Source organism: Trichosurus vulpecula, chromosome 5 (assembly GCF_011100635.1).
Source record: "Trichosurus vulpecula isolate mTriVul1 chromosome 5, mTriVul1.pri, whole genome shotgun sequence".
NCBI lineage: Eukaryota > Metazoa > Chordata > Mammalia > Diprotodontia > Phalangeridae > Trichosurus > Trichosurus vulpecula.
Window position 1 is genome coordinate 73,915 of NC_050577.1, and position 14,258 is coordinate 88,172.

The following is a 14,258-nucleotide window of genomic DNA, read 5'->3' on the forward strand; positions in this document are numbered from 1 at the left end:
CATGTTGTGCCTGTAGCAGGCTGGAAATGTAGATGACCCTTCCCAGGTATCCAGCTGTTCTCAGATCTGGCCAGCCCAGCCTCTCCTATATATGAACTCATTCTCTTGACTCTTGTTCTCCCAAGTTTTTACGGTTCTAGGGGTGTGTTTAGATCATTTATTTCTCATAAAGATGATTTAGCTCAAACAAAACACAAGTTAATTAAATATTGCTTTTTTCAATCCATGAAGGAAGCCTCCTTCTTCCATCATAGTTACTCTTCTTTCTATGTAACTAAATATTATAACTAAGGAATATATGCCATAGACAAAGGTATAAGCTGTTTTGGCCATGACATATCGTCGCCAGAGTGACTTCAAGCTCTCAATTAACAACAGATAACTCTTGTTCGCTTGGCTGGAAACCATCTCACACACCACTCAGTGCAGTCCACATTCTGATGAATATCATCTCTTCATGTGTTCATCCAGACAAAACAAACTAGATCTTTTCTTTAACTTTTTTTTTTAAGTAATCACATTAAACTACCCCCCCCCCCGCCCCAGTATACCCTGTGTTTGCCAGCTTCTCACAAACTCTTCACAGAATTTTCTTTAGAACATATCACTCATATCAGTTCTGAGAAGGAAGAAATGTCCCATCACCCTGTCTCTTGCTCTGCCTCACAGATAGAACACAAACTTTCCCCCTGGTTCCACAGGAAGACTCATTTTTCTTAGCTTTGTTCTAACTGATGACATAAAATGCTTTTCTCAAAATTCCGTTTTGCTGTTACTGGCTATGGTTTCAAGGGTTCACTCTGGAACTCATAAAGGGTACGACCTTTGGGTAGATGCCTTGTTTGTGCTTCACTTTCCTCCTTTAAATTGGTGAGGGTTGGACTGTTTATTTTGAAGTGTCATTCAGCTCTTTGTCCTATGACTTTTGATGATTTAGGTGACATTCAAGGATGTGGCTGTGGACTTCACCCAGGAGGAGTGGGGCCTCTTGGACCATCCTCAGAAGGAGTTGTACAAGGGGGTCATGCTGGAGAATGCCCGGAACCTGCTCTCCCTGGGTAAGGACACATCCCCTGGTAACTCTGAGTCTGCAATCAAAAGGATTATTGTCATTGCCTAGTGGGCAGACTTTGGAACATTTATCAGTTACTAAAAAGGAAACGTGCCAGTCTCCTGAGTCCAAGAGGCAGGCTTCTCCTTCTGTCTGGTTTTCCTATAAAAGGCCTTTACGTTGTGTGATAGGGAGCTGAGAGCTTCGTTTTTTGCTCCTGATGCTGTCTGTTACCACTTCTGTGTAGCTTCAGGTCAAATGTCCAGTCAGTGTGGAAGAATCTCAGACATGGACCTGACCTCAGAGGTCACTTAGTCCAACCTCTAGCTGGACATGAATTTTCCTTCCAAATCTCTGAAAAATGAATCAGCTTTTCCTTGCAGCCCCTTCCTCTTTGGGATGGGTCTCATTTTGGGATATTCTTCTTTTTAAGAAGCATCATTTTGTACCTCCCAACCCCTAGATGTGCCCAGTGTGTGTAGCAGGCTTGACCTTGATCTTCCTTCATGTTGCCCTAAGCTTCCAGCACAGATGGTGGGAAAGGAAGGAAAGGGAAGAAGCATTTCTGTATACCTGCTATTTGCCAGGGGCTGGGCCAAGTGCTTTCTTTACAATATTACATCACTTTGTCCTCCCCCTAACCTTCTGAGTAAGGTGATATTCTTGTCATCGTTTGAGAGTTGAGAAAACTGAGGCAAACAGAAGTTAAGTGACTTGTCCAGGGGCACACAGCTAGGAACTGTCTGAGGCTGGATTTAAAGCCAGGCACTCCTGACTTCAGGCCCAGGGCTCTCTCCACTGCATGACCAGCTGCTTCTGATCGCTAGACAATGGAAACTATGCCGTGATTCCATCCTTCTATGAAGAAGGTGGACAAGATCAAATTCTCTGACTCCAAACTGGTTCCATGATCTTGTCCCCCATCTCTTGCCAAAGCTCCCCAAAATAAATGCTGTGGAAACTCTCCTTCAGGAGTCCTGGGAACTACCCCGTGCTCTTTACTTGCATGCCCCTATTGTTGGCTGGATTAACAGACATTAGGGCCAACTAGGGTTTCTGGAGCGAGGGAGAGAATCTCGCCTGTAAAAGCAAAGATTCCCCAATGAATAGTACTCGAGATTTATATGGGTTTCAGGGAGTGAGGAGCCAGGCAGGGGGCGAGGCAAAATGTGATTCATTAAGGTCCCTGTTGCTGGGGCTTGGGGCTGATCTGGCACAATAATGTTTTTACCCAGTTGTGGGGTTAAGAGTTTCTGCCAGAATGGAGTATAACAGGATGGGGGGTGGGGGTGCAGAAAGTTTGGCTGTTTCTCAGCCACATTCTACTTTGGGTTACTTGCATCACAAGAACTGGTGCATCAGTACAGACTTCTACAGGTGACCAGAATGGAGTGATCCTCATAATGGGGCATCTCTGTATCTACACCCCTTTCCCTAAAGAGAACTAAATTACGCGTTTCTCTCCATGCTCGTCCATACCTGACTCCCCATGCCCAGGGCTTCCAGTTCCCAGAGAAGATGTGATCTCTTTCTTTGAGCAGAGGGAAGCACCGTGGATGCTGGAGCAAGAAGGCCTGAGGAACCTCTGTCCAGGTGAGTGAGGTGAAAGCAGGTATGTGAGAGATATGAATATAAGAGGCTGTATGTGTGGTGGTGAAGGAAGTGCTAGATCTGGAGGCAGGAAGACCTGCCTGGGAATTCTTTTTCAGATGTTTTATTAGCAGGGGCTTCCTGGGCCACTCATTGAACCATGGAGCCTGTTTTCCCATCTATAAAATGAAGGGGCTGGGCTCCATGGCCTTTCTGTTCCCTTCCAGGGGTCAGTCTATGATTGTGTAAGAAGTCATTGTTTGGAATTTGGGGACATGGAATTTTTCTGAAAGTGCCAAAAGGGGCTAGGCTCTCCAATATGAGCTGTTTCATAGACCTTTAAGTGCCTGCTGCATGCCAGACCCTGTGATAAACACCAGGGACATAAAGAGATGTAAGGGACGTCTCCTGCTGTCTTAGAGTTCACAGTCCAGTAGGGCAGACAGCACTCCAGCATCTATGTAGAAACCCACTATGGACAAGATGAATTGGAGCTGGTCAAGAGAGGGAAGACCCTAAAGTTAAGGAGATGTGAGAAAGGCTTATTGTGGAAGGTGGGCTCTAGCTGGGGCTTGGGGGAAGCCAGGGCGAGCGTTCTAGGCAAAAGGGGATGGCAGAGAAAACCCGGGGAATCAGGAGGTGGAGTGTCCTGTTCACAGAACAGAAAGGAAGCCCAGACCACTAGGTTATAGCATATCTGGCCGGGGAGAGGGGGGAGAGAATAAGGCGAAAGAAGCCTGGGAGAGTAGGAGAGAGTGAGGTGACATGCTTTAGCAGCGCTAGGGAGAATTTTATGTTTGATCTTTCTGCTGGGGAGCCCAATGAACTTCACAACTCAGGGGAAGATTGACTGGCCTGGGGGGAGATGAGGCAGCAAGACCAACCAGCAGGCTCTTAAATACCTCAGGTGTGAGGTGACTGGGGTCTGAACCAAGAAAGTGATGGTGTTCAGGTAGAAAAGTGTATGTGAGAGAGATGTCATAAAGGTGCACCTTTGCAACAGGTTGGTTATGAGCATAGGGGTGTATGAGAATCAGTGAGGAGTGCATGACGCTTCACTCAGGAGCCTGGACTATTGGAGGGATGCCTCAGACAGCATTAGGAATGTAGGAAGAAGGGAGGGCTGTCAAAAGGAGAATGAGCTTCACTTTGGGTAGGTTTGTATACATGAAAATGGTTTGAGAAGAAGCATGAACCTCGCTCATAGCAGATGTAAACAGAAAACTGTGAAAAGGCTCCTACATGTATAAGGTGATAAATGGGAGGGGAATGAGACAGGGTCTCCTGCTCAGGGACAGAAATGCATTTTTTTGTTGTTGTTTTTAGCTCCCTAACCACTCAATAACGTGAAGTGCTGGTTACTATATAAAAGATTTCTTTTTCTACTGGCTCATGACAAGTAATAAATTAAATGATAAATACTTAAAGGTCAATTCCACAAATTACTTTGGTTTATTTTTTTTAAATGATTTGTATATTTAAAACCAATTTTGTAAAGGTAGAATTTCTTCAGACATAGCTTTCTTTTTTCTACCACTGGTAAACTGGCTGCAATGTCACTAAAACTCTACTGAAGAATTAATCTATTGCCAACCAGTTCCTTAAGAGAAGCTGCCAGGGGGACAAATAATATCATAAGTGAAGGATAGGTTCAAATCAGAAAATGCCTTAGCATTGCAATGAGGGGCAAGTTAAGGTCTGTTTTTGTAGAAGGGTTGTGGTGGTCCATGGTGGTTTCATTATGGCCTTTACTGTGCATGTTTAGCAATCATAGTTTTCAAAGACTCTACCATCTCTGTTCTAAAAATGCAAACCCAAGTAAGATCTTGATCTGGTGATTACAGCTTTGCTGTGCCATGTGTTTAGAAGGTAACTCAAGAAGGAGAGAACCACTCTGGTGTAGAGACAGCCAGCCAGTGAGGGTCTTTGCATGCCTGTAGCCATTTGCACATGAATGTTCAATCTTTCTGGAAGTTTGGAAACAATTTGATGTCAAGGTGAGAAACTGAAAGTGTGTGTTGCACTTAGAAGCAGTCAGAGTTTGATGTAATCACTGCTTGATCCCCAGAAGCATCATGTGCCTGAGCATGATAGTTCAGAATTACTGCAGAAAAAAATCCTATTATGGTTGAAACATGTATCTGCTTGTTGTCCCAGAGGAAACTATCTTTGTAACAAAATTGGGTCATTATTTCCTGCTCAAGATGCCAAATCCCTTGGACCACTGTCCAGAACCTCCAAGGGCTTTGTGAACCATTAAATAGGAAGGGCTACAAGAAGACTGAGAGGGAAGCTTGCTGTCTACTTCCTTATAGCAGGACTACAGACTCAAGGTCTTGTATGAGACACATTTTCAGACATGGGAAATGCCATGCATTTTTAAAGTTGTGTTTAGTACAAAGAATGTATTTTTATTTTAGTGAGTAGAAGCATTTAAAGATGAATTTTTCAAAAGAAATATTGTAACGCCTATCCCAAAAAAGCATTGAGCCAGAACAAAATCTCTTATGCCTCAAGTAAATGCAAAAAACCAGTGTTGGCATTCATCAGGTGATCCCAGATACTGTAGCAAAGCAAATAAAAACAAAAGCAATCACCAGGAAAACTGCATTATGCTTACAGACATGATAGATCATGAAATAATATGAATATTCAGCTTATGTATACCAAATGGCATCATATTCATGAAGGAGGGATTGACAGTACAGACAGTGAAAGTGAAGAGGCAAGATTGAAAGTGGAGACAATCTGCCTAGTACTGTGGACAGAGCATGCCCAATCACAGAGTTTGACTTCTAGTCTCAGCTTCTGGGTTTGTGGTCAAGTCACTCAGCCATTCTGAACTCATGGCCTGAGTTGTGAATGTGATGAGAACACCAGCCCTGCCTATGTCATAGGTTTGTTGTGAGGATTCGAGAAGCTCTTTGTAAATTAAACCATCCTTCATTTGTGAGCCAATGTTATTTCAAATGATTGATTCTTCCCATTTAGGTTTGAAGACTTCTCTTTGCCCAGGGAAATAGAATGTAAATCAGTTTATATTCTGCCAATGGAGGGAAGGGGATATAATCATATATGTGTGTATATGAGACTGTTATGGTTTTATGGTGTTATGGTTTTATGGTTTGTTCCTTTCAGAAAGAGAGACCAGACTTGAAATGAAGGAGACACCTACAGAGCTAAGCCTTTCTATGGAAGAAACTCACAAGCAGAGATTCATGAGTGATGGTCCTTGTGACTTCACTTGGAGAGAAATCTGTGCTGTACATCAGAGAATCCACACTGAGGAGAACCCTTATGAACATAATCAGTGTGATAAAGCCTTCAGTCAACAGTCATCCCTTATTTACCATCAAAAAAATTCAGGAGAGAAACCACATGAGTGTCACGAATGTGGCAAAGTTTTTAGTGAACGTGCATCCCTTATAATACATCAGAAAATTCACACTAGAAAGAAAACTTATGAATGTAATCAATGTGGAAAGACATTCAGATATAGGAATGACATTGCTGTACATCACAGAATCCACACTGGAGAGAAACCTTATGAATGTAATCAGTGTGGAAAGACTTTTACACAGAAGGGTGGTCTTACTGTACATCAGAGAACACACACTGGAGAGAAACGTTATAAATGTAATCAGTGTGGAAAGACTTTCAGATGTAGCTCCAGCCTTCCTGTACATCAGAGAACCCACACTGGAGAGAAACTTTATGAATGTAATCAGTGTGGAAAGACTTTTACACAGAAGGGTGGTCTTACTGTACATCAGAGAACACACACTGGAGAGAAACGTTATGAATGCAATCAGTGCGGAAAGACTTTCAGGTATAGCTCCAGTCTTCCTGTACATCAGAGAGTCCACACTGGAGAGAAACCTTATGAATGTAATCAATGTGGAAAGGGTTTCAGATCCAGCTCCAGTCTTACTCAACATTGGAGAATCCACACTGGAGAGAAACCTTATGAATGTAATCAGTGTGGAAAGACTTTCATAAAGAGGGCCAGTCTTACTTTACATGGCAGAATCCACACTGGGGAGAAACCTTATGAATGCAATCAGTGCGGAAAGACTTTTGGATGCAGTACCAGGCTTGCTCTACATGAGAGAATCCACACTGGAGAAAAACCTTATGAATGTAATCAATGTGGAAAGGCTTTTACGCAGAGGGCCAGTCTTGCCTTACATGAGAGAATCCACACAGGAGAGAAACCTTATAAATGTTATCAATGTGGAAAGGGTTTCAGATCCAGCACCAATCTTGCTGTACATCAGAGAATCCACACTGGAGAAAAACCGTACCAATGTAATCACTGTGGAAAGACTTTTACAGAAAGGAGCAGTTTTACTGTACATCAGAGAACCCACACTAAAGAGAAACCTTATAAATGTAGTCAATGTGGAAAGGCTTTCACACAGAGGGCCAGTCTTGATCACCATCAGAGAATCCACACTGGAGAGAAACCATATGAATGCAATCAATGTGAAAAGACTTTCCGATACAGCTCCAGTCTTACTGTACACCAGAGAATCCACACTGGAGAGAAACGTTATGAATGTAATCAATGTGGAAAGACTTTTACAGAGAGGAGCAGTTTTACTGTACATCAGAGAACCCACACTGGAGAGAAACCTTTTGAATGTAATCAGTGTGGAAAGACATTCAGAACTAGATCTGGTCTTGCTGTACATCAGAGAAACCACACTGGGGAAAAACCTTATAAATGTAATCAGTGTGGAAAGGCTTATCCACAGAGGGCCAGTCTTGATCATCATCAGAGAATCCACACTGGAGAGAAACCTTACGAATGCAATCAATGTGGAAAGACTTTCACCTGCCGCTCCAGTCTTACTGTACATCACAGAATCCACACTGGAGAGAAACCTTATAAGTGTAATCAATGTGGAAAAACTTTTAGATGTAGTTCCAGTCTTCCTATACATCAGAGAATCCACAATGGAGAGAAACCTTATGAATGTAATCAGTGTAGAAAGACTTTTACACAGAGGGCTGGTCTTACTGTACATCAGAAAATCCACACTAGAGAGAAACCTTAGGAATGTAATCAATGTGGAAAAACTGTCGAAAAGAAAGAATCTTTCTGAATATCAGAGAATCCACATTGGAGAAAAACCTTAGGAATGTAGTCAGTGTGGAAAAACTTTCAGATGTAGCTCCAGTGTTCCTGTACATCAGAGAATCCTCAATGGAGAGAAACCTTATTAATGTAATCAATGTGGTCAAGCCTTCAGGAAAAAGTCAGCTCTTATTTCCCATCAGAAAATTCATACATGACAGAAATCTTTTTAAATAGTATTTTATTTTTTTCCCCAATTATATGTAAAGACAATTCTTAACATTCATTTTTACAAAATTTTGAATTCCAAATTTTTCTCCCTTCCCTCTTCCTAAAATAGTAAGCAATTTGGTAAAGATTATATATATATACAATCATGTGAAATATATTTCCATATTAGTCATGTTGTGAAAGAAGAAACAGACCAAAGGAAAAAACCATGAAAAAAAAATAAAGTGAAAATAGTATGCTTCCATCTACGTTCAGAATCCATGAGTTCTTTCTCTGGAGCTGGATAGCATATTCCTTTTTAAGTTCTTTGGAATTGTCTTGGATCTTTTGTATGGCTGAGAAGAGCTAAGTCATTCACAGTTGTCAGTGTTGTTGAGAATGAGTGATAACCCAAGAGGTGGCATTTAGGGTCTAGTAAAAGTATCTTCAAGGATGGGGGGGGGGGACTGTCATGGTGGAAAGAAACCTGTTAGTGGGGAAAGGTTGAACATTGGGGGGGGGTGATTGAGGGTGCCAATTGTGGAATAGGCAGGATTGAATACCCATCTATGGAGGGTATTTATGAGAGAGTGGAGGAAACAGGAATTGTTTTGAGATGAATTGAATGGGAGCAGTTAGTCAGTGAATGTTCATTGAGTGCCTATAATGTGTTAGGCATTGTGCTTGGGTAAGTACAAAAAGAGGCAAACCACAATCCCTGCTGTCTGGGAGCTCCCATGGGGGTTGGTGTGGGAGGGGGACCACAAACAAACAATCTATAGGTGGGATAAAAAAGAAATGAATAAAGGGGCGGGGCAGAGGGACCTGAATCAAGTAAGATTGGAAAAGGCTTCCTGTAGTTGGGACTTAGAGGAAAGCAGTGAATAGAGAAGAGAGAGGATTCTCCATGTGGAGGACAGCAAGAGAATGCTCTGAACTGAGAGATGAGTGTCTTGTTCCAGGAAGAGCAGGGAGGTCAGTGTCATCAGATCAATAGGGGGCAAGAAAGAAGCTTTAAGAAGACTGGAAAAGCAGGTGAAAGAGGATTTTGCATTTGATCCTGGAGGTGATAAGGAACCACTGGCGTTGAGTGACATAGTCAGATCTGCAACTTAGGGAAATCATTTTCTTGGCCAAATGGAGGATGCCTTGGAGTGAGGGGTTTTGAGGCAGAGCAGCCCATTGGGACATCCAGTTTGAGGTATTTGAAACAGAGTTGGGAGCTTTTAAAATGAAAGAAGAGACAAAGTACCTGGAGGAGAGGGCAGCCAGGGGGCGATAGTGCACAGAGTGCTGGGCCTAGAGTCAGGAAGACTCATCTTTCTGAGTTCAAATCTGGCCTCAGACATAGTAGCCGGGTGACCCTGGGTAAGTCAATTAATCCTGTTTGTCTCAGTTTCCTCATCTGCAAAATGAGCTGGAGATGGAAATGTCAAACCACTCCAGTATCCTTGCCCAGAAAACCCCAAATGGGTTTGATGTGGTTTCAGGGACCCTTCAAGGACAGGGGCACAGGATGGAATCATCTGGAAAGAATTCACAGACTCAAGTATTCCTTAAGTCAAGTTGGCAAAGGTTTATTTTTACATGTTTCAGCAGGCAAAAGTTCAGGCATTTTATTGAGAGTTCACCAGGAAAAGCCCAAGGGGTAGGGCCATAGGGAGGTGTGGTTTTTAGGTCTGCTACATCACTAAGTTAACTAGATGTATCAGCAAGGCAATAATCACAATATAGATGATAATTGTCAATATGCTTTATATGGTTCTGAATCATAAAATACAAGAGACTCTCCACATACAAGTTAGAAGAAGTAAACTATTTATTTAGACACCAGAGGACCAGATCCCATAAGCCATCTACCCAATCCATCACAGCAGCAAAGAATTCAGTATACATCACAGCATGGAGCCTCGCCATCCCAAAACCATCTGCCCTCTGCTGGGGCCTTCCCACAAGACAATAGCTCTCAGCCACCACACCACAGCTATCACAGGTTTGCTCTCTTTCCCTCAGCTCTAACTGTTGTAACTTCTTTCTCAGCATTTCCTGTGACACGATTTCCTTTTCTTCTCAGCAAGCTCCTCCACCACATGTGACTTAAGCTTCCTGTGATGTAAGCAGGTCACATGGCCCATTAATGGGTGGGAAAGATCTTCAGATCTAAATTGCTATTACACTAGGGGTCAGGGCTGACTGAGGATTGCTCAACCGGCCACCAATCGATGTCTTATTTGACAAGATAGATGTAGGGAGTGTACATATGTCTAAAGTCTAAGATACCCATAATGAGTCCAGGATGCATATAATGAGATTCAAAATTGGTATAGATAGTCCAGTAGGTACTGAATATCTTTATGAGCCAGTACAAAGCCAGTTCAAATGAATAATTCCTACAGGTGTGATTTGTTGCTATGCCAGGGAGAGAGATAAGTGTTTTGCTGGGGCCCACTCACGAGTGATTGTTAGACATAGTGTCCTTGGGCTGGGGAGAAACAGGGCACAGTGTTTTTGAGGCTAGGGAGAAATAGGGTCTTGAAATTGGGGTCTGAGCACAGGCACCCAAGCACCCCATAAAGGTCACAAAGAATCAGACTCGACTGAAATGACTGAACAACAAAAACCTGGAGGAGAGTGACTGAGTAGAATAGTTGATAAACATTAAGCACCCTTGAATCACAAACTCAGCACAGCACTCAGCCTTGTATTAAGCATTGACTCACCAATTAAAGGATCTCTTTGCCATGCTGCCCACTCCAATGACCCTTTCACAAGAATGTCCTGGGTATAATTTCTCTTCAGAGACTTCACAGGTTCCCGGACTTAAGCAATCAGCTTGGCCATTCAGGTCAAGGTATCCTGGCGATTCAGGAGCTCTTACAATGTCCCCTCCAAATCCCCTTTTGCCTGAAGCCTTCCCTCTCCCTTTGGTTTGAGAATCTCTGCTTTGTCCTCTCATTCCTTTAGACAAGTCAGATACTTTGTTATTCCTGTATCACCCATGGCACCTGCCATGCACCAGGCCCTTGGGGGAGATCAAAGCACCCCTAATAACTGTCTTTGGGAGGTGGGGATCCAGCCTAAGCTGATCGGTTGTTGACAATGAACAAGGTTCTCCTGTCAAATTGGTTAGTAAGGAAATGTCCCAGGGGATATGAGTGATTACATTTCTCCATTTCAACTACACCTTTCAACCAATTCAAAGTAGGAGTCACTGCATTCTTTTTTAGTCCAGGCAAATGTGAACCATTACAAAATCAATACAGCTTAAAATCAATTATATTGTAAAATCAATACAATAGAAATTAGAGGTAATATTAATTTCTGTCTTTTCGCAGATACAGATATAAAAACCATCTCTAGCCTGCAGCTACTGCCAATCTAACAGAGGAAGTCAATATTCGAAGGAAGCTGGAAAGGGAGGCAGCTGAAGAGAATGTGCCCAATTCAGGGTATAGTAGAGAGATGAGTCAGAGAAGTCCCAAAGAATGAAGCCAGGTGAGGAATGAGATGTCCAAGATGAGCTTTCTCCTCAGTGAAGGACTGAAGTTCATGGTGGTTAAGGATGGATGTGGAAGGATTGAGAGGGAAAGAGGACTGGAATAATTTCTGTGGGGAGTAAGAGAAACCATTCGAGATCAATTATCAATCACTAAAAAGACTGCCTTCCTATAGTGTGGGACTGCTATGAATCAATGAAGAACTGTGTGTGATTCAAGAATCAGGAAAAGGAAAGGTTTGTAAATTGTTAGAAATCTCAGAAAGTGGAAATGACCAATAAATTACTTAATTGTTCAGAAGTTAAATAGCAGGTCCCCTCAACCTACCCCTGGATGTCTCACCTAGAACTGGGCAATAAGCGACAGGGCTTCCAGGTGCACCCATTCCTGCACCTGCACAAAGTGAAACCCCTTTACGCTGAATCTGGGACCCCTTCTTGGTCTGATGAATAGTCCCTCCCTGAGCTGTAATGCTGAGCCATGCCCTTCCTGGCTGATCCCCTTCCCCAACTCTCTCTGTCTCTCTCTCTCTCCCTTTCTCTCTCTCTCTCTCTCTTTCTCTATACTGACCTGGTCTGGAACATGCCTCACTGGGGTTCTTGGATTTCCCACTCAGGATTCAGACAAGACCATATTCTCCATCTGTTTTCAGGGGGTGTGGGAATGCTGAACCCCATATCCTCTTTCCTTCTCCATCTTCCTTCTTAAAGTTTTTAATTGGTGACTTTTATGGTCAGGTCTAGTCTCCATTTTGAGTTCAATGTAGTAGGAAGAAGCTGGGAGTCTAAACCTAATTTGTACCAAACTGCTTTCCAGATTTCTCCACAGTGCTTATGAAAAAAAAAAAAGTGGGGGAATCATTCCCCTGCCCAGTTATGTTCTTGAGTTTATCAAATGCTGGGCCACTGCATTCAGTTCCTTTGGTTTTTTCTTAGCTAGTTTGAACCCTTTCATCTTGTAATAACTGATGTAGAGAGAAATGACTAGAACCATGAGAGCTACGTACAGTGTATATTACCCAAACGCAGTGAGTGCAGTAACATAAATGGAACGACTAAAGCTAGTAGACCTCTGAGTAACTGTATCAAAAAGTGGATGTCTCTGAGAGCAGATGATGAAAGGGATCTCCCTCTCCAAGGAGAGGCCCAGGGGACTCACCCCCAGGGAAGAAGGTTGTCTCCACTAGCAAATGTGTCCGTGGGATTGGATAATCTCTCTCAGTTACTTTTCTTTGTCACCAGAGAGAGTTCATCTGGAGGGACAAAGTTTGTCTCCCCTCTGGTATAAAGACAAAGTACATCAATAAAACATCAAAGGGAAGGAAGGTGAGGAGGCCTAGAACTCAAACATTACATGAGTTCATTTACAGTTGATGGTATTCCCAATAAATTTAATTGATGTGGGAAAAGGTTTAACCAACTTTTAGTTTTGTTTTCACCATCAGACAAGTCTTAGTAGAGAAGGGCCTGACACAATCACCGTGGGAAGGCTTTGGGCTTGAGCCTTTTCTGACACCTAGGAAGCTCCCGCTTCAGATTTGTCCCCTTTCTGAGATATTGGAGGAAAACTCAAGCTGTGAAACTTGGGAGAGGGCTACCTGACTGGAAGAAGGCTTTTGGGGTAACAGATGCCTTTGGGGACATTTTCTTCTGGAAGCATATTTAGAACCCAGGGGCGTATTTGATTGTATTGTTTGAACCTTGCCTGTGTAGCCCAGAGACCACACTTGTTTGTTGCTTTGGGACCAGATTTGTTGCTTAATGGGGTTGTTGAGGTCATGCTGACCCCAGAAAACTTTTGGGAGGTCCAGAGAGGGAGGCAAGGAATTTTCTACAATAGAACTTTGAAGTATCCTGTATGCCATACTTGGAAAGTGCCTCAGAGCTGGCCACTGGGCTACCCTGTCCTTGTTCCTGGGTCTGAACTCTATAGAAGGTAAAACTTGTGGAGAATCAAGGAGAGCCCCCCTATTTTGGCTCTCACTTCTACCAGAGGACTAAATGAACCTTTTTCTAAAACCTCCTCCCTGATGTCATGGTCCTCTTCAAGGAGGAACGACAAACAGCAACTTCAAAAGCAGATACGTAAATGCATGTACGTATGTGTGTATTTGTATGTGCATGTGCAGATATGTGCATGTATGTGTTTGTGTATCAGCTGATCTACTAACAGTGTTTTGGAATGGAAATACACTTAGTTCAGCAGAGAAATAAAGGAATACAAGCAATGAGGATAACAGTTTAAGAAACAGAGCACAATTTGGTGGGGAGGAATAGTCCAAATCAAAATACTAGCTAACATGGACACAGCACCTCATATGTGCCATGGACCTTGTCTCTCTGAAGACCTTTGGAATCGACTGTGTGACGTGGGAGGCACTGGCAGAAGACTACCCAGCATGGTGTGCCCCCCCTCAAAGAAGGCGCTGTGCTGTGGGAGCGAAACAGAATTTCAGTAGCTGAAAAGAAACAAGAGATGTCCAAATTCAGAAACATCACCACGAACGTTCACATGCAGTATCTGTGCCAGGCCTGTGGTAGAGCCCTCCAATGAGCCACAGTCGCACGCACTGGACCTTAGCTTCAGCACAGTGATGTCATTTTGGTTTTCTTCATGAGCAAAGGACAACAACCATGCCACGTGCTTTCTGAGAACCCTATGCATTAGGTGCTGTCATTACGCCCCCTTCACTCATGAAGAAACTGAGGCAAACAAGTCCTGTGACTTGCCTAGGGTCATAGAACTAGCAAGTTCCTGAGGTGGGATTGGAACTCAGGTCTCCCTGACTTGAGGCCCAGTATTCTATCCACTGCACCACCAGTTGTATTCT

The 14,258-nt window shown here is 43.1% G+C and overlaps 1 protein-coding gene across 1 annotated transcript; it reads left to right on the plus strand.

The window, feature by feature from the left end:
* Positions 1-969: 969 nt before the first annotated feature.
* On the plus strand, positions 970-7,935 carry ZNF84 (zinc finger protein 84). The gene is made up of 4 exons (XM_036761363.1): positions 970-1,058; positions 2,549-2,644; positions 5,780-6,829; positions 6,914-7,935. The coding sequence occupies exons 1-4, from the start codon at positions 1,025-1,027 to the stop codon at positions 7,699-7,701; spliced, it is 1,968 nt and encodes a 655-aa protein (XP_036617258.1). The 5' UTR covers positions 970-1,024; the 3' UTR covers positions 7,702-7,935.
* The last annotated feature ends 6,323 nt before the right edge of the window (positions 7,936-14,258 follow it).